Source organism: Oryctolagus cuniculus, chromosome 17 (assembly GCF_051225735.1).
Source record: "Oryctolagus cuniculus isolate XC-2025 breed Fujian yellow rabbit chromosome 17, ASM5122573v1, whole genome shotgun sequence".
In the NCBI taxonomy this organism is placed as follows: Eukaryota; Metazoa; Chordata; class Mammalia; order Lagomorpha; family Leporidae; genus Oryctolagus; species Oryctolagus cuniculus.
Genome location: NC_142883.1, coordinates 23,873,586 through 23,893,647, shown reverse-complemented (window position 1 = coordinate 23,893,647; position 20,062 = coordinate 23,873,586). Strand labels below are relative to the sequence as shown.

General features: G+C 40.2%; 1 protein-coding gene across 2 annotated transcripts in view; it reads right to left on the bottom strand.

Annotated features, from left to right (window-relative positions):
* The window catches only part of NPEPPS (aminopeptidase puromycin sensitive), a 113,156-nt gene that overhangs the window by 29,105 nt on the left and 63,989 nt on the right, over positions 1 to 20,062 (bottom strand). For both annotated transcript variants that reach the window (XM_002719328.6, XM_089318085.1), the window contains 10 exons: positions 18,356 to 18,463; positions 16,892 to 17,092; positions 16,346 to 16,442; positions 16,198 to 16,231; positions 15,266 to 15,380; positions 10,826 to 10,990; positions 9,885 to 9,989; positions 8,853 to 8,913; positions 7,538 to 7,647; positions 2,791 to 2,854 (listed from right to left, as the gene is read on the bottom strand). In XM_002719328.6, the coding sequence (XP_002719374.2) occupies positions 2,791 to 2,854; positions 7,538 to 7,647; positions 8,853 to 8,913; positions 9,885 to 9,989; positions 10,826 to 10,990; positions 15,266 to 15,380; positions 16,198 to 16,231; positions 16,346 to 16,442; positions 16,892 to 17,092; positions 18,356 to 18,463 (1,060 nt within the window). The remainder of the gene's footprint in view (positions 1 to 2,790; positions 2,855 to 7,537; positions 7,648 to 8,852; positions 8,914 to 9,884; positions 9,990 to 10,825; positions 10,991 to 15,265; positions 15,381 to 16,197; positions 16,232 to 16,345; positions 16,443 to 16,891; positions 17,093 to 18,355; positions 18,464 to 20,062) is intronic.

Sequence of the window (20,062 nt, the reverse complement as noted above, 5' to 3'; positions counted from 1 at the left end):
GAAAGACAGACAGACAGAAAAGAGACAGAGAGTTTTTTTTTTTGTTTTTGTTTTTTTTAATCTGCTGGTTCATTCCCCAAATGCCCACAACCAGAGCTGAACCAGGCTGAAATAAGGAGCTCAGAACCCAATCCAGATCTCCCACTTGGGTGGCAGAAATCCATGTATAGGAGCCATCACCTGGTGCCTGGGAAGGTGCACGTTAGCAGGAAGCAGAGTAACAAGGACTTGAATCAGGCACCCAGATATGGGATGGAGGTGCCCCAAATGGCAACTTAATGGCTGCATCACACCTCCACCCTAGTCGGGAATTTATTTGAGTAATAAATGTGTGATCTGACTTGTCAGACCTACTTGTTAAGAGAGTAATTCTAAATGCTAAGGAAGGTTAAAGGTAGAAGGCACACCTCTTAAACCCTAGTAAAATATATCACATTCAGTGTATAACATGACAAGGCACTGGTGATTCTGATACATACCTTTCCCAGTTGAGAACTACTGTTCTATATATTTATTTATTTTTTTTTTTGACAGGCAGAGTTAGACAGTGAGAGAGAGAGAGACAGAGAGAAAGGTCTTCCTTCCGTTGGAAAACTACTATTTTAAAGAAGAAATATAGAGAGAAACATTTAAAAATTTTTTTCAATTAATATTTGAGTTCAACAATTTTTTTGTCTCCTCTTTTTTAAATTTTTAAAAAAGATTTATTTATTTGGAAGTCAGAGTCACAGAGCGGGAAAGAGAGAGAGATCTTCCAACCGCTGGTTCACTCCTCAGATGGCCGCAACGGTCAGGGCTGGGCCAGGCCAAAGCCAGGAGTTACGACCTTCATTTGGGTCTCCCACATGGGTGGCAGGGGCCCAAACCTTTGGGCCATATTCTGCTGCTTTTCCCAGGCTTTAGCAGGGAGCAAGATCAGAAGTGGAGCAGCCAGGACATGAACCAATGCCAATATGGGATGCCAGTGTTGCAGGTGCCAACACCAACCCGTCTCCTATTCTTCTAACTTATTGGATAGGTGGTTTTACCTAATCTATTTGTGCTAACTCCCTCATCTGTGAGATGGAAACAACATTACCTACCTTATAAAGATGATAAGACTATAAAATAGAAGCTGGCGCTGTAGTGTAGCGGGCAAAGCCACCTCCTGCAGTGCCAGCATCCCATATGGGTGCTGGTTAGAGACCTGGCTGCTCCACTTCTTTTAAAAAATTTTTTTAAATTTATTTTATTTTATTTATTTGACAGGTAGTTACAAAGAGAGAGAGAGAGACAGAGAGAAAAGTCTTCCTTCCGTTGGTTCATCACCCAAATGGCCGCCATGGCTGGCGCTGCGCCAATCCGAAGCCAGGAGCCAGGTACTTCTTCCGTGTCTCCCATGCAGGTGCAGAGGCCCAAGCACTTGGGCCATCCTCCACTGCTCTCCCAGGGCATAGCAGAGAGCTGGACTGGAAGAGGAGCAACTGGGACTAGAACCTGGCGCCCATATGGGATACTGGCGCAGCAGTGGAGGATTAACCAAGTGAGCCATGGCACCAGCTCCTCCACTTCCAACCCAGTTCCCTGATACAGCCTGGGAAGGCAGAGGAAGATGGCCCAAGTGCTTAGGCCCCTGCACCTGCATGGGAGACACGGAAGAAGCTCCTGGCTTTATATCAACCCAGCTCCAGCCATTGCGGCCATTTGGGGAGTGAACCAGTGGATGGAAGATCTCTCTCTCTCTCTCTCTCTCTCTCTCACTCTCTGCCTCTGCCTCTCTGTAACTCTGAACTTCAAATAAATAAATAAATCTTTAAAAAAAAAAAAGAGTATAAAGTAAGATAATAGGTTACAATGCTTAGCACAATGACTGGTATATAATAAATCGAAATAAGCATTGAGCTTTTTTTTTACTAAGAATTAAAAGAAGAGTTCTGCCACACTAAGGTTATAAACACCTCTTGGGTGTTTCTATCCTTCACTATTGCCTTCAGCAACACAAAGAAAAATGGAATTTCAAAAATCTATGAAAGTTCCTCTCATTCTGCCTTTCAAATAAAATTGAAAATATTAACAAAATATTTTAAAGGAGCAGGCATTTAGTGTCGTGGTTAAGTGTCACTTGGGATAGCAGTATCCTATACTGGAATGTTCAGGTTCATGTTCTGGCTCTGCTTCTGAGTCCAGCTTCCTGCTAATTCACATCCTGGAAAACAGCAGTGATAGCTTAAGTCCTTGGGTTCTTTTTTTTTTATTTCCTTCTTTTTTTTTATTTTAAGAAAGGTCTTCCTTCCGTTGGTTCACCCCCCAAATGGCCACTACGGCTAGCGTGCTGCGCCGATCCGAAGCCAGGAGTCAGGCGCCTCCTCCTGGTCTCCCATGTGGGTGCAGGGCCCAATGACCTGAGCCATTCTCCACTGCACTCCCGGGCCACAGCAGAAAGCTGGACTGGAAGAGGAGCAACTGGGACAGACTCCGGCGCCCCAACCAGGACTAGAACCCAGGGTGCCGGCGCCACAGGCGGAGGATCAGCCCAGTGAGCCGTGGCGCTGGCCAAGTCCTTGGGTTCTTGACACTCATATGGGAGACCTGGATTGAGTTTCTGGTTCCCAGCTTTAGGCTTGGCCTGGCCTGGCCCAGCTGTTGCAGGCATTTGGGAATGAATCTAGCAGACAAATTCTCTCCTGTCTTTGATGTAAAATAAAGAAAAAAAATTTTAAATATATGAAAGTAACTAAATACTACGAATAGTTCCTTCTAGTATAGTATCCAAATTCATTGATCAGCTCCCACTTATAGCCGTTTGCTTACCAACATATGGTCCGCTGGCACAGAACTTCTTTTGAGACAACTTTAGTAATCTGTCATCTTCCACCTAAAGAAGAAAACAAAGGCTGTAACAGTATAAACACTTTTTGAGGGGTAAGGACAGCATTTCTGTGATAACCAATACAAACCAAATTCTTGAGTAAACCCAATGCCATGGTAATAGAGATGATACTACAGAATGGTGGGGAAAAAAAAATCACATTCTTCATGTTGGCCTCAAAATAACAACACTCTAAATAAAGGACCAAGTCCTATATAATATGATCTCAGAAGAGAAGGGGCACTCCAAAATGTTTGTGGGAAACAATTAAAATGTATATTGATTTTGGTGCAAATAATCTTTAAAATCCATGCATTTTTTCTTTTTTTTTTAAAGATTTATTTATTTATTTGAAAGTCAGAGTTTAAAAAGAGAGAAGGAGAGGCAGAGAGAGAGAGAGAGAGAGAGAGAGGTCTTCCATCTACTGGTTCACTCCCCAATTGGCTGCAATGGCCAGACCTGCATCGATCCGAAGCGGGTGCAGGGGCCCAAGGACTTGGGCCATCTTCCACTGAATTCCCAGGCCATAGCAGAGAGCTGGATCAGAAGTGGAGCAGACGGGACTTGAACCGGCACCCATATGGGATGCCAGTACTGCAGGCGGCAGCTTTACCTGCTACACCACAGTGTGCCAGCCCCAAGGCCTGGTTTTTTGATAAGACACTGTTTATGTAAATTTTCTGAAGATACCTTATATGTACATATAGATTTAAATTTTTTGTACTGAAATAAACTTATCTTTTAATTTCATTTCCCACAAACCTTTTGAAATGCTCTTTTATGTAACCAGATAGAAACAGGATCCTAAAAGCTTTAAAGCATTACTTTTCAAGGGTATATGCAACAATAAATACTGCTACAGCAAGTTATATTAGCCTTTACAGAGAAAGGTTATGTCTTTAGTCTTTCCCAGTGCTAGAAGTAGCAACATTAAGATTAGCATGTTGATAAACATGAAACACACACCCTGTTTTTCATTCCAATTTTAGTACATGTGCTGCTGAGCACATACACCTTGTTTTTCAAAGGATGAGGTTTACGCAATGAAAGTCAAATAGTGGGGATGGGAGAGGCTGCAAGTAACTGACAAGCCAGAAGCATCAATGCTGAGTACACGTTTTATAAGTATCTTAATATACATTTTAGGGGCCTGCGCTGTGGCACACAGTATGTTAATCCTTCGCTTCTGGTGCCAGCATCCCATATGGGTGCCTGTTTGAGTCCTGGCTGCTCCACTTACAACCCAGCTCTCTGCTGTGGCCTGGGAAAGCAGCAGAAGATGGCCCAAGTGCTTGGACCCCTGCACCCACGTGGGAGACCCAGAAGCTCCTTTTTCCTGGCTTTGCAGCAGCTCCAGCCAATGTGGCCATTTGGGGTGTGAACCAGCAGATGGAAGAACTTTCTGTCTCTCCCTCTGCCTGTAACTCTACCTCTCAAATAAATAAATAAAATCTTAAAAAAATACATTCTTTTCATTTATCATAGTGACTACATCCTAGAAGATTTCAAAAACAGAAGATGTAGCAGATTTAAGGTCATACAAATCAAGCATAAAATTGAGCTAGTGACCTTCATGGATAAATGGAATTCAAGAAACAGAACTGAAAAACTAAGAATAAAAGTTGCAGTAAGGAAGCATTTCATATTGATGCCAAAAAATTATTAATAAACATCAATACTACATCATATAGATTTCCTTGAAAACTGACTTTAAAACTCATTCAGAAATAAAGCAAAAATATTTAAATTTAGGGGATGTAAGATGAAAAAGAATTAAGGGTCACGGGCAGGCTTTCTATTATAATGTAAAATGGAGTTTGGTTGTGACTGCAGGCATAAAACCAAGAAAGCAAGACCTTGAAGGTAACAGGATGGAAAAGTTAACCGAATTTCAACAAGGGGAAGAAGTGGGATGAGTGTTCTCTGGTCTAACTGATAAGACTATCATGTTCTGTTTTTAATTTCTTTATTTTTTTTCCTTTGGGAATAGAATTATATTTAATTGAGGCAATTATCTTGATAAATTACATTGTATTTGAGTTTTGTAGTTTTTATGGATAAACATTTTTACTTGGAATCCCTTTGTTTCTCACTTGTTAATGCCCATGGTTCAAACAGAAACAGTCCTTGATCTTGTTGCTAGTACTATTTTTTTTTTTTTAAAGTGAGAGAGAGACAGAGAGAAAGGTCTTCCTTCCATTGGTTCACCCCCAAAATGGCCACTACGGCCATCACGCTGCACCTATCCGAAGCCAGGAGCCAGGTGCTTCCTCCTGGTCTCCCATGTGGGTGCAGGGTCCAAGCACTTGGGCCATCCTCCACTGCCTTCCCAGCCACAGCAGAGAGCTGGACTGGAAGAGGAGCAACCGGGACAGAATCCGGCGCCCCAACGGGGACTAGAACCTGGGGTGCCGGCGCCACAGGCGGAGGATTAGCCTAGTGAGCCACGGCGCCAGCCGACTGTTAGGCTCTTAAAGTGTGCTGGATGCCCACGTCCCATATCAGAGTGTCTGGCTTTGAGTCACAGGTCCACCTCTTATCCAGCTTACTGTTAAATATACGCTTTGGGAGGCAGCAGATGGTAACTCAAGTTCTTGGGTGCCTGCCACCCATGTGGAAGATTCCAACTGGGTTCAAGTTTCCTGGCTTCATTCTGGCCCAGTCTGGACTATTGTGGGCATTGAGGGAGTGAATGAGTTGATGGAAGAACTCTGTATCTCTCTGAAAGTGTGCTCTACTTGAGAAAAAAAAATTATGGCTTAATGGCCCACCTTATAATCATTATATAGCTTAATAGTTTTGAGGGACTGAAATCCTCAGAGATGAAACAATTACCTTTGTATGTAAATATTCTTAAAATCTGAGTCAGAGAGAAAACAACTTGTCAATCTACATGAAGTGTCACTGACAAGTTCCATCAGTCATCAAAAATAATAGACTCAGAGCTGGCACTATAAAATAGCGTAGCCTGCCACACTGGCATTTCATATGGGTACCAGTTTGAGTCTTAGCTGCTCCACTTCCTATCCAGCTCCCTGCTAATGAGGCCAGGAAAGCAGTCAAAGATGGCCCAATCCTTGGGCTCCTGCACTCACATCAGAGACCCGGAAGAAGCTCCTGGCTTCTGGTTTCAGCCTGGCCCAGCCCCAGCAGCCATTTGGGGAGTGAACCAGTAGATGGAAGATCTCTCTCTCTCTCTCTCTGTAGCTTTGCCTTTGCAGGATCACAAGAAAACACACACACACACACACACACACGCACACACACACACAAGAGCTGACACCTTCTCCCTAAGAAATGACCAGTAAGCAATTCCCCATGCAGCTCACAAAACCACAGCAGAGAAATTTAAGAGAACAACTTTATAGGATGAAACTGAACCAAGATAAAGTTTTTCAAGGGTAATACATGTTAAAGTGTAATTCTCAGTCCTCTGGGGCATAACTCATTCTGAAGTACTGCTTTCTGAATTCAATTAACAGTTCAGAGAATGAGTATGATTATAATCAAAATCACACTGCCATCTGGCCAACATTAAAAACCAACTTTTTTTTTAAGATTTACTTATGTATTTGAAATTCAGAGTTACAGAAAGAGGGAGAGGGAGAGAAAGATACAGTGATCTTCCATCTGCTAGTTCACCTCCCAAATGGCTACAACAACTGGGCCTAAGCCAGGAGCCCTCACCAGGTCTCCCACATCAACACTAGGGGCCCAGGGACTTGGGCCACCCTATGCCAACCTCCCAGGCTTATCAACAAGGAGCCAGATTGGAAGCAGAGCAGCCAGGACTCAACCACCGCCCACATGGGATGCTGGAACCACAGGCCACAGCCCAACCCACCATACCACAGTGCTGGTCCCTAAAAACCCAACTCTATTGAATATTCTATATGCATGTTAAATTTTACCAAACACTTTTTCTGCATCTACTTAAATTATGTGATTCTCCCACTAAATTCTTTTAATGTAGTGATTATGAATTAGTATGTTGATATCTTTTAAACATTAAGCCAACCTGCATTTCTAAGAATAAATGCCACCTGGTAAATTTAGAATTATGTCAGTGGATTTACAGTCATTTCCCTGGGAACAAGACAAGCAGACAGGGCCGGCGCCGTGGCTCACTAGGCTAATCCTCCGCCTAGCGGCGCCGGCACACCGGGTTCTAGTCCCGGTCGGGGCGCCGGATTCTGTCCCGGTTGCCCCTCTTCCAGGCCAGCCCTCTGCTGTGGCCAGGGAGTGCAGTGGAGGATGGCCCAGGTGCTTGGGCCCTGCACCCCATGGGAGACCAGGAAAAGCACCTGGCTCCTGGCTCCTGCCATCGGATCAGCGCGGTGCGCCGGCCGCAGCGCGCCGGCCGCGGCGGCCATTGGAGGGTGAACCAACGGCAAAGGAAGACCTTTCTCTCTGTCTCTCTCTCTCACTGTCCACTCTGCCTGTCAAAAAAAAAAAAAAAAAAAAAAAAAAGACAAGCAGACAACATCTTGCTTTATGTCTTAAGCATGTATTATTTTAATGATATAGAGTCACTGAAAAGTCATTTTCATTACAAAGTCATTGAAGAAAGAGTCCAAGGGCTGGTTTAAATGTCATTAGAAAACTTAACAGAGAAAACAAATTTATTAACAAGCACTGAATTTCATTTAATACAATATCAGACAAATGGAAGGGATGTTTCCAATTTACCTGTTCGGCTTCCACATAAATGAGGGGGAAGCCCATTTGTTTGGTCCAGGTACTCATCACGGCTGCTATAGGTTTACCACTAGCATTTTCTAAACTTTCCCAGAGATCCTCTAGAAGACAAACACAATGATGATCTAAAATGTTTATACTTCCATTTTTCTAATAAACCAAAAATTTTGTTTACTGCATTGCTGACCAGTTCTTTAGTTCTTTTAGGTTCCAGAAATAAACAGTGAATAAAGTTAATGTTCCTCTTGCCCCTTCTCCCTTCAACTAAGTAAACCCTATAATAAAAATTGGTCTTTTATTCTAAGATGTACTTAACCATTTTAATTTATAAGAAAAAGTACAAGTTATAATAAATGACAAATGAGTTCAAACAAGAAAACCTAGAAACAAACAGAAACATGTTCAAGATCACTGCTAAATATTCAGGAATTTAAAGCCATTATATCCATTCAACAAACTGAAGTTAAGCAATATTCATAAGGTCAAACACCACAGTGGTGGGAGGAGCTGGACGGAAACATAACATGATCTATACTGTAATGGTGGCAAGCATGCGGAAAAGCACTGGGAAACTCCGAAGTAAACACAGGCTTTGCAAGAACTGACTTTTAGTCTGCATCTTAAAGATGAGTTGTTCATCAGACAAGGCAAAAAGGACATTCTAAGCAGACAGAAAAAATGGTCTATGTACAAACAGGAAAGTGTAAGACAGAAAGTAGCAATAATATGTTATTCAAAAAACCGAACATCAGAGATACCAGCATGCGAGTGTGAGTAACAGGAAATGAGGCTAAAAAAGTAGGCAGGGGCTGAAATGCTTACGACTGTATGACTAAAAGTATGGACTTCACTGAGAAGGTAACGTAGCATCAAAGATTTTTAATAAGTTGGGTAAAAAAATCACTCATTCATTATAGCAAGACAACTCTAGTCAGTGTGTAGGACATAAAACTGAAGGGAGTGGAGCAGGGCTGGACGTGCTGAGTTCGTCAGCAACTGACGATTCCAGCTGAGCGAGGATGAAGCCTGGATTATGGAAGGGCAATAAGGACTAAACAGAGGGGTCTGGACATTCTGGAAGAGAATGAAGCTGAGTAACAGTAACTGAAATAGATTTGAACTGCCAACTGTTTTTCATAAATAATGACAAGAAACACACAGAATGTTAAATGGTGGGTCTGTTATTCAAAGTACAGCCCATGAAGCAGTAGCACTGGGTTCACCCAGGAGCTTGTTAGAAATACCTCATCTTGGATAGAGTAACAACCCTTTCTTCCCATTTCTGTCTTAAGCTATTAAAAATTACCTGTGGCAGCATTCTTTTGTTGGAACTTGGTTAAATACATGTTCATTCCTTTCTTAAAGTCCTGAGAAAACACAATTTTAAAATCCAGGAGAGTTAGATTCTCAAAATTTATAGTATATTTGCATATTAGTCAAAAACAAATTTACTCCAATACTTAAGTATCAGATATACTGAAAAACATATATCCTGGGGCTGGTGCTGTGACAAAGCTAGTTAAGCCCCTCCTGTGGCACCGGCATCCCATATGGGTGCTGGTTCAAGTTCCAGCTGCTCCCCTTCTGATCCAGCTCCCTGCTAATGTGCTTGGGAAAGCAACAGAGGATGGCCCAAGTGCTTGGGTCTTTGCACCCATGCGGGAGACCTGTTAGAAGCTCCTGGTTCCTGGCTTCAGATCAGCCCAGCTCTGGTTGTCGTGGCCATTTGGGGAGTGAACCACGGATGGATGACCTTGCTTTGTCTGTAACTCTGTCTCTCAGATAGATAAATAAATAAATAAATTTTAAAAGAAAAAAACCCTCTGATGCCTAATACCTTTAAGAATTCATACTTTCCCTTCTACTCTTACTTTTAAGTTTTTTTGTTTTGTTTTTAGGGATTTATTTACTTGAAGGTCAGAGTTAGAGAGAGAGAGGTACAGAGACAGATGTCCCATCTGCTGGTTCACTCCCTAAATGGCCACAATGACTGGGGTTGGGCCATCTTCCACTGGTTTCCCAGACAATTAGGAGGGAGCTGGATTGGGAGTAGAGCAGCCAGGATATAAACTGGCACCCATATGGGATGCCACCATCACAGGCCGGGGCTTTACCCACTATGCCACAATGCTGGCAGTGCTATTATTTTTTATACCAGCCACAAATCCCCACTCACAAATATACTTGCATAACATTCATGTAAGAGATAACAAAAGTCAATACTAAAAAAAGAAGTAAAAAATTAGGAGCTTAATTTCTAAAAAATCCTACATTAAATCTATGTAAAACTAGGATGATTTCACCATAAAATGAAGATTCCTAAAAAGTGCTTTCTTACCTTATCCCCAATGTAATCATGTAGCATTCGAATGACAGATGCACCTTTGCTATATGATATGGCATCAAATATCTCATCAACTTCAGATGGATGGCCCACACTGACCTGGCAGACAGTAGGATTCAGAGTTAGGACAGGAAGCAGCCAGCCTGTAACACTGAATTACACAAAAAACTTTCTAGGAAAACCCTTCTAACTAGACATTTTCCTGCCTCTAACTCACTCATAATATATAATGATGATCTTCAAAGGAGTAACTAATCCTAATAAAGTAGAATAAGAAACATGACGCTGTCATCTCTTGGAGACGACCTTCTAGTCCTGACTACTCTGCCGGGAGGTCAACCGCTACAGCTCTGTTTATTTCGGGGTGAAGTAAAGGAAGGAGAGGAACGTGGAAACGGAAAACATTCAACTTCTTATACTAATTGCAATGGCTTACAGTTACATTTGACTGATTAAATATGTCAAAATGGAATTTTATCTCCAGTTCTTTGGATGCAAAATTTACTCATATAAATTAACTGAAGTAAAAACAGTCTAAGAGAATTAAATATGCAGACAATGAATTAAATGCAAAGAATTAAAAAAACAATCACAATAATAATAAAATATGTCCAGAATTTCCCTTCAAAGAAACAATGGAATAATAGTGTTACATAACAGATATGATGTCATCCATTCATTCATAAGCACTTAGTGAATGCTTATGGGTACATAACACCTGCCTCTATAAAGACCAAATTTTTATAGTGCCTACTAAAAAGTTAATTAGAATTTGGTCTTACTACATTTTTAAGTCTGGAAATATAAACTATAAAAACAAGTGAAATCACTCACGCAATTTTCTCTTTTCAGAATTCTAAGCATTCTATAACAAATTATTTCTTTCACTGAAAATGAGACTAGTCATAGGTTAATGGCTGGGAGGTATGGCTCACTTCAATAGGATGGCTGTTATCTAAAGCGTCAAGCTCCTGGGCCCGGGTATAATCAGCAGAAACAAACTGAGTCCAGATATCATACTCTGGGAAGCAGTGGTCTACACATAGATACTCAATCCAGGATGCAAAGCCTTCATTTAACCAAAGATGAGTCCACCATTCCTAAAAACAAAAGGTAAAAATACATAAACAAAATGATTGTCATTCCACTAATTCGAAAAACATGTCTCTCCCACTATACTCCAAGACTTACAACCTAATGAACTAAAAATCAACTCGAACTCAAAAACGACACTTAAAAGACATGTCAAGAAAGGCCAAATGGAGTTGGGCATTGTGGTGTAGTGGGTTAATTTGCTGCTTAGGACTGCCTGAATCCCATATTGGAGTGCCTGGTTTGAGTCTCACCTACTCTACTTCCAATCCAGTTTCCTGCTAATGTGCCTAGGAAGGTAGCAGATGATGGCTTAACTGCCTGGGTTCCTGCCAACCATGTGGAAGACCCAGATAGAGTTCCTGGCTTCTGGTTTTGGCCTGGCCAAGCCCTAGGTGTTGCAGGCATTTAGGGAGTGAATTAGTATATGGAAGATATCTGCTTACCTATCTCTCCCACACTAATATATAAATAATTTTTTAAATGTCAAATGGTGATATTAGAATTATACCTGAGGGGTATTTTCAAAACACTGCTAAATAACTTTTCATTATCAAAGGTAGAAAAGGATAGGGGATAGGAAATAAGTCTATATATGTAAAGGAAAAGAGAGTAGATCAATGTAGGCAAGAGTAGAGGTGAGAATATCATCATATGGAATTTACTGTAGTAGTAGCAGTAGTAGAGGAAGAGGAAGAAGAAGAACAGGGATGGCTGTTTGGTATAGCAGATAAGGTGCTGTCTGGGACTCCTTGTGACTCACGTCAGAGCGTCTGGGTTCAACTACTGGCTCTGATCCCAATTCTAGCTTCTTGCTAATGTACACCTGGGAGGTAGTAGATGATGGCTCAAATAGCTGAGTCCCTGCCACTCATGTGGAGATCTGGACTGAGTTCCTAGCATCTGGGCATTTGAAGAGTGCCGTTTGCTAATGCACCTGGAAAAGCAGCAGAGGATGACCCAAGTACCTGGACTCTTGCACCTATGTGGGAGACCCGGACAAAGCTTCCGGTTCCTGGCTTCAGCCTGGCCCAGGCCGGGCCATTGCAGCTATTTGGAGAGTAAACCAGAAGATAAAGATATCTCTCTCCCTTTCTGTAACTCTGCCTTTCAAATAAATAAGTTTTTTTTTTTTAATTTTTAAAGATTTATCTATTTATTTGAAAGGCAGAGCTACAGAGAGGCAGATGCAGAGGCAGAGAGAAAGAGAGAAGTCTTCCATTACTGGTTTACTCCCCAGATGGCCACAACAGCTGGAGCTAAGCCGATCCAAAGCCAGGAGCAGGAGATTCTTCTGGGTCTCCCATGCGGGTGCAGTGGCCCAAGGACTTGGGCCATTTTCTGCTTTCCCAGGCCATAGCAGAGAGTCGGATTAGAAGTGGAAAAGCCAGGACTTGAACTGACGCCCATATGGGATGCTGGTACTGCAAGCAGTGGCTTTACCCAGTATGACACAGTGCCAGCCCCATTAAGTCTTTAAAAAAAAAAAAAAAAAAAATCAGGGGCTGGTACAGTGGCGTAGCAGATAAAGCAGATGCCTGCAATGCTGGCATCCCATATGGGTGCTAGTCACATGCTGCTCCACTTTCCACCCAGCTCTCTGCTATGGCCTGGGAAAGCAGTAGAAGATGGCCCAAGTCCTTGGGCCCCTGCACCCACGTGGGAGACCTGAAAGAAGCTCCTGGCTTTAGATCGGCACAGCTCTGGTCATTACAGCTAATTGGACAGTGATGGAAGACCTCTCTGTGTGTCTGTGTTTCTCTGTGTAACTCTGACTTTCAAATAAATAAATAAATCTTTAAAAAAAATCAAAGTTTTCAGAGTTCAACAAGGAAAACTGGAAACTACTATCAAAAATTACAAGTTGAATTTCCTAGATAAACAGAAAAGTAATACTGCTTACATAAGGATTATGTGAAGTTAACAGAAATGCTATGGCAGGAAGCAGTTCAGTAATGAATGATGTTTAAGCATTTATGAATACAATATTCTTACTTGCTAATAAAGTGACTAGAACTGTTAAAGAATGTAATGAGTGACACATAAAGTTGATTTTAAAAATTAACCTTTTTTGGCCCAAGTCTTTGAGCCCCTGCACCCACATGGGAGACCGGGAAGAAGCTCCTGGCTCCTGGCTTCGGATTGGCACAGCTCTGGCCGTTGCGGCCATCTGGGGAGTGAACCATCAGATGGAAGACCTCTCTCTCTCTCTCCTCTCTCTGTGTAACTCTTTCAAATAAATAAATCTTTTTTAAAAATTAACCTTTTTAAGATTGTTTATTTATTTATTTGACAAATAATTTCAATCTGCTAGTTCATTTACCAAATGCTTGGAATAGCCTGGGCTAGGGCAGGATGAAGCAAGGAATCTCTCCCATGTGGGAAGCAGGGACCCAATTGTTTGAGCCACCATCTGCTACCTCCCAAGGTGTGCAGTAACAGGAAGCTGGATAGTAAGGAAAGATGGGCCTTAATCCCAGGCCTTATATGGGACATGGGCATCCTAAGCAGTGGATTAAACTGCTGAACCACGACGCTCGCTCCTAATTAACTTTTAAAAAAGAGATTACAACAACCTAATTTTCATTACAGTTGATTAAATCTGTTAGTCAAAAAAGGCAATACATGAACCAAGATTGAGGCCAAAGGACTAACAATGGTGAAAAACATTTGAAATTATGAAAAGATGAAATGTTTTTAAAATAAGTGACAAATGGCCATTTGTTCAAACACTTTGCGCTATTTAGCTAGTAGGTTCCACTGGGATAAGCTAGGACAAAGCTAAAGGGATTTTCTCCATTCTATCTCTGAGTCCTTGGAATTTCAGTTTATGAAACAATGGACACCTAATAGCCAGAACAGCCACAGAAACCCAGGGAAATGCTGCTTAAAAACAACATGATGAGGACGGCGCTGCAGCATATAGGGTTAAAGCTCTGCCCTCCCCACTCCCCACCCCGCAGTTCCAGCATATGGGTGCTGGTTTGAACCCTGGCTGTTTCATTTCAGATCCAGCTCTCTGCTGTGGCCTGGGAAAGCAGTGGAAGATGGCCCAAGTCCTTGGGCGCCTGCACCCAGTGGGAGACCCCAAGGAAGCTCCTGGTTCAGGATCTGCTTAGCTTCTGCCATTTGGGGAGTGAATCAGTGGATGGAAGACCTATCTCTCTCTCTGTGCCTCTGCCTTTCAAATAAATAAATAAATCTTTAAAACAACAACAACATGATAATGCACACATTTCCTCTACTAAAATTTATTGCTGGTAGTTTCAAAATAAAATCACAAAGTTCTCTCAAAGCTTAGCAAAAATTATTTGTATGAAGCAGCAAACTTGCTACATTAGGAGAAAAGATCATTTCTGTATATATTCAAATACAAGCACTAACACATGTAACGCCACATGAAATTATATTTCAAATATTTTTGTTCCAAAGTAAAATTTTAAACATCCAAAGTAAAAGGAAATGGTTTATTTACAAGGGTTGACTTTCTCTAGAAACTTGTAAAAGTTGCTAAATATCTTACTTTCTTGCCTATTTCTATGACATATGGACTCAACCAACACCTAAGTCCAATGCTGTGTTCTTTGGCAGCCTAAAATGCTGTCAAGGAAATTTGGCTGGCTCCAGAATCTCCAGTTCGTTTATTACAGTGGTACCTCTAGTTCACTTATTAAACTCTGTGCTTCTAATATGTAACATATCTAGTTCCCAGAGATAGTATTTACTTAGAGTAACTGCAAGAGGGCAGAACTAAAAGACAGAGATCCCTCACTGGAAACATAATAAATGGGGATTTCAATGGAATTTTTAATAAACCGTTATTCTGCAGTTTGTTTTTAATCAAACTTCAACTTAACATTTAGACAAAGAAAAAAATGACCCCTAAAAACTTTAAAAGAATCAAAGACCAATTTATTTGTCAGTTTACTTTTCAACTAGTAAACTATCTAACAATCACGACTCAAGAAACTGTAGTTAGCTTGGAACCTTTACTGCATGATTCATTTATCTTTACAAGAGGAATCTCTCACTCAAATTAGTATCTTCACTTCCTTCTTTACAAACAAACTCTAGAAAAATTTAGAAGTGTTTTTTGTTGAGTAAAGATTGTATGTTGTTGATCAACACAGAATTCTGATAAATGAACCCTTTAAAATAAAATTTTTCTATCACACAATTATTTTTGGCATACTATTACAGACAAACTTGACATACTATGTAGCCAAATTAATATGCAGTACAATGAAAATAAATATATTTGAGCACTTAAAAATATTAAATACCATAGTAACAAGATTTCCAAACCATTGATGGGCGAGTTCATGTCCTACAACCAGAGCAACCCACTGGCGTGATGAAGAACAGGAGTTTTTTGGATCAATAAGCAATGCAGTCTCCCTGTGTTCAAAAAAATAAATAAAGTGCTGTAGTGAAAGTGGACATGCACAAATGGGGGAGATTTAAATGAGATGGTTAAGGTAGGCTTTAGAAATATCAAGAAGATATTTTTCATATATAAAAGACAGAACAAGTTCTAGGAAGATTAAAGACTCCCTCGATAGAATTCAGATAATGGGTCAAAGAGGTACATGAGTTTAACTGTCAATCTGTTGATAGGACAGTTACTTAAAGTTTTAGAAAAACTTTAAAAGAACTTGGGATTTATTATGCTAGGTAGAAAAAGATAGTCCTTCCATTAAATGAGGAGGGGCGGTGGAAGGTGCATTCCATAGTCCCAAAATGAATACTGAGCAGGCTGTCCAAAACTTAACTCATCTAAAAAGGCAATTGAAAGTAGAAGGCAAAAACTTGTTTACAGTCTCTGCTTTAAAAATTATACATCCCACATGTTTGTGTTGTGGTGACAGACATGTAAAAACTTGGCCAGAAGATATGAAACCAGGGAAGGTTCTTCCAGCTGGATAAATAACTGTGAAACTACTGGGAGGGACGAGAGGCACTGAAATGAGAAACTCAGCCAACAGCATATCCAAAAAATGCTACTAAGCCAGATGCTCACTATAAATCTCATACTCTCAAATAACAGCACCAGAGAGGGTGCTTCTGCATTCCTGAAACATGCATGGAACTGGGGGGAGGTGGGAAAACTTATGCCAGATAATAAGGCAGAAGTTACTCAACTGTAATTAGAAGTGAAGCCCTTATGAAATCAGTGATTAAAAAGATAAGGAAGGGTAATGCATCATTAACATACCTATAAGTAACAAGGCCCCAGTTCTCCATGGCACCTTCATAAAATAAATATAAACATTTGTTGATATATGTACATACTTTTTCCTCAAAATCACAAAATTCAAAAAAAATGTTTTTACAATCCAGCAATAAAATGAAATTTACTTTACCAGCTGCAAAGTCTGCAATAGCAATGAGATCAATTTTAGGTAGTGGATAAGGAACATTGAAGTAGTCCTTATAAAAAGGCAAGGTTTTAGCAGCAACCTATGAAAGTATAAACAAAAGAGACATTTGATAAATATTTTATTATACTTCATACAGAAATCCACAAAGGAATCCTGTTGCAAGCCAAAGTACTTCAGGTTACTAGAAACTAGTCCTGGGAAGCCCTACCTTCAAAGAGTACTTCAGCCCAAGCTTTGTATATGCCGAGTAAGCTTTAATCCATTATAAATTAGTATGAAAAATATAATTACATAATTTCCCACCCATTCCCTGGATTAAAAAAAATCCATGATATTCCCTTAATCATTATCTTGTAAAATATTAATGCAACATCAAGTTGGCATTCTAAAATTCTTTTTAAAAAACCAAAATAGCACAGTCACTTTCAGATTAAATTATAAATAATTGTACTAATAATTGATCAGAAATGTAAATTCCCCAACCTGGAGTTACGGACTGTTGGAACAATCCTCTTCAAGTACATTTACCTCTAACGCAAATTTTCCTTGCTCTGCTTTGCCAACAGGGGTGTAAACACGGACACACACACCATCTTTTGACCTTGTTTCTACAAAGTCATATTCACCCACAACAAACGCCACCAGATATGTAGACATAACAGGTGTGCGGGCAAACTTCACTTCCACTAAATTTTCATCATCAGGGTATGGTTTCCGGTCAATTACATTCTTCAAGGGAAAAAAAAAAAAAGGAAAATTTAAAGAGATTACACTGATACCTTAGAGCAAACACTACCCACAAAGTGCAGGCCTGATCATCTCTCCTGCCTTTCTTCTCCAACCTAATCCATCCAGTGCTTTTATACTGTCAAGATCTTTCCTCTTCAGAAGGAAAGTGATCTCATAAAGCACTCAGACTAAGAAGCTGGAGGAATAAAGCAATAAAACTGCTAAAGGCTTATGAGGAAAATGAGGAATCAACTTTCCTTGGATGCTTATTGTATGCCAGGCACTGGAATGTTTTAAAACCTCAAAACTTTTCAAATGCAATAAGGATAGGAGAAAATGATAATAAACGTAATGATGGAGTCTCTCCTTCCAGAGGGTAAGAATTTCCACATCTAGAGAATTCTCTATATAAAGGCTGACTCTAAGCGAATTTGTGAAGAAATTCCCACTTTACTTTTGTAATCCCTAACTTCCCTCTGATGCTCTCCCTCTTTTTCCTATTCAGACTCATTTTTGTCAAGCTCTCTCAATTTTTCCTAGGAAGATTTATTCAAGAACCAATCTGATAAATTCATTCACACTAAAATAAAATGAATATTTCAGTTTCAAATATTAGCCGCCTCTTTAAGAATATTTGAGAAGAGAACATGTTACCTATGAATGTCCCTCCACCAATAAGCAGGCAAAAGCCGGTTATTTTCAGATACAATAGGCTTTCCCAATTTCCCAAGAGTTGTATTATAGGATGCAAGCTATTTTACATCTTAAACAAGGCAGTCCTAAACAACACACCTTGAATGGTGAATATGAGAGCAATGGCATCAGTGACAGAGAGCTTATTCCAAAAATACAACCAGCCAAAACCTTAATAAAGTTCATTATATAGTTCTCTCTTCTGGTGATTAATAAGAAAGTCAAGAACTTCTTTTTGCAGGTATCAGCTATTAAACTAATCATTTATTTATGTCTCCAAATTAAAAGAACAGGTATTTTTAATTTTATATTTACAGGTATAAGTAATAAAAATAACAAGTATAAATAATCTTGTATTTAACAAGGTTTTTTTTTTCTCCCCATGAGGGAGAAAGTCCTCCAAAAATAAGGCTATTAAGAAAAAGAGGGCTGGTTAGAAATAAAACTGATAATTTGTGTCCTATTATGTACCAAGCATAATATGTGGTTTCATATTATCCCATATAATCAGCTAATTAAATATGCTAAAGTCTATTAACAATTCCAATAGATGTACAAACATATACATACCATGTTTGATAGAGCTACTCTGTCTTTAGGAACAACCAACGAGATATCGAAAGTTGCTTTGATGGCAGGCTCATCCCAGCAAGGAAAAGCCCTTCGGGCATCAGTAGCCTTAAAAAAAGAATATGAAATAAGAAAAAAATTACTGAATTCGCCTAAGAGGCTACTTCATGAAGCAGCTGTTACTTGTATCATTCATTCATTCACTTGCTCTTTCAAATATTTACATCCCACTTTGTGGACCAGGCAACAAGTTAGGAACGGACTACAAAGGAAACACAACACTTGCTACCACTGTTGTACTAGTAATTATTCAGGAACTAGGAGTGCTACACATCTTTTTTCTTTCTGTAAAAGATTTATTTATTTGAAAGGTAGAGTGACAGAGAGAGGGTGAGATAGAACTAGAAAGACAGCCATCTTCCATGTATGTGCTGATTCACTCCCCAAATGCCCACAACAGCCAGGGCTGGGCTAGACCAGTGCCAGAAGCCAGGAACTCCATCTGAGTCTCCTACATGGGTAGCAAAAACCCAAGTACTTGTGCTACCATCTGTGGCCTCTCAGGTATGCTAGCAGGAAGCCGGAATGGAAGAGTGAAGCAGCCAGGATTGAAGCAGGAACTCCTGGGATGTGGGTGTCGCAAGCCCCACAATGCTCACCCCTGCTACACATCTTAATCATACAGCAGGATCATTTGTAATTATATTTTTGCTTTTAATAAAACATTTTAACATTTCAAATTTAATGGAGTGTCTTCATCAATAATGTTACACCATCAAGCACAGAACAGTTAACAGGACATTGTAAGGATTCAGAGGATAGAGTCACATAACAGGTTGCCTCTCTGGTTTTTATTTTAAAAATAAAATAAAAATACTCTCAATCTTTGATGTGCTTTGTACTTTATCTGGAATGGCAGCAATGGGAATAAAGACAGAAGGCGCTATCCATTTTAAACACCTCATTCATTTAATGGCATTTAGATATACTACACATAAAACTGTCACCATTCGACCTACTTAACAAGACCTCATTCCTTCTTTAAAAATAAAAAAGACCGGGGCCAGTGTTGTGGCACGGAGAGTTAAGCCACCGCCTGTAACACTGGCATCCAATATGGGCACTGGTTCATGTTCTGGCTGTTCCACTTCAGATCCAGCTCCCTGCTAACAGCCTAAGTATGTAGCAGAAAATGGCCAAGCACTTAGGTCCTTGCCACCGAAGTGGAAACCCAGATGAAGCTCCTGGCTCCTGGTTTAGGCCTGGCCCGGCCTGGCCGTTGCGGCCATTTGGGAAGTAAACCAGATTGAAGATCTCTTGTCTCTCACTCCCTCTCTGTAACTCCTTCAAATAAATAAATAATTCTTAAAAAATTTTTTCAAAAAAAGACCAAACTTATTAAGGCAAAATTTAGTGCTTCTGCAGGATCTCAGTTGTAAAAGAAACTTTAGGAAACAGAATAAAATCATGAAACCAATGGTAAGATTCTGTAGGATGAAAATACAAAAATATGCAAAAGTAGAGGAATCCTCTACATCTGAAAAAAAGATTTGTTCAAGGGAAAAAAATGTTGGATGGCTGACTGCATTCGCGAAGTTAAATAAATCATGAATTCTATCAACAAACAGATAAGACATCTGAAAAGTACAATGTACGTAAAGAACTGACAGAACAGAAAAATCTAAATTAGATGTAGCAGTAGAGAAA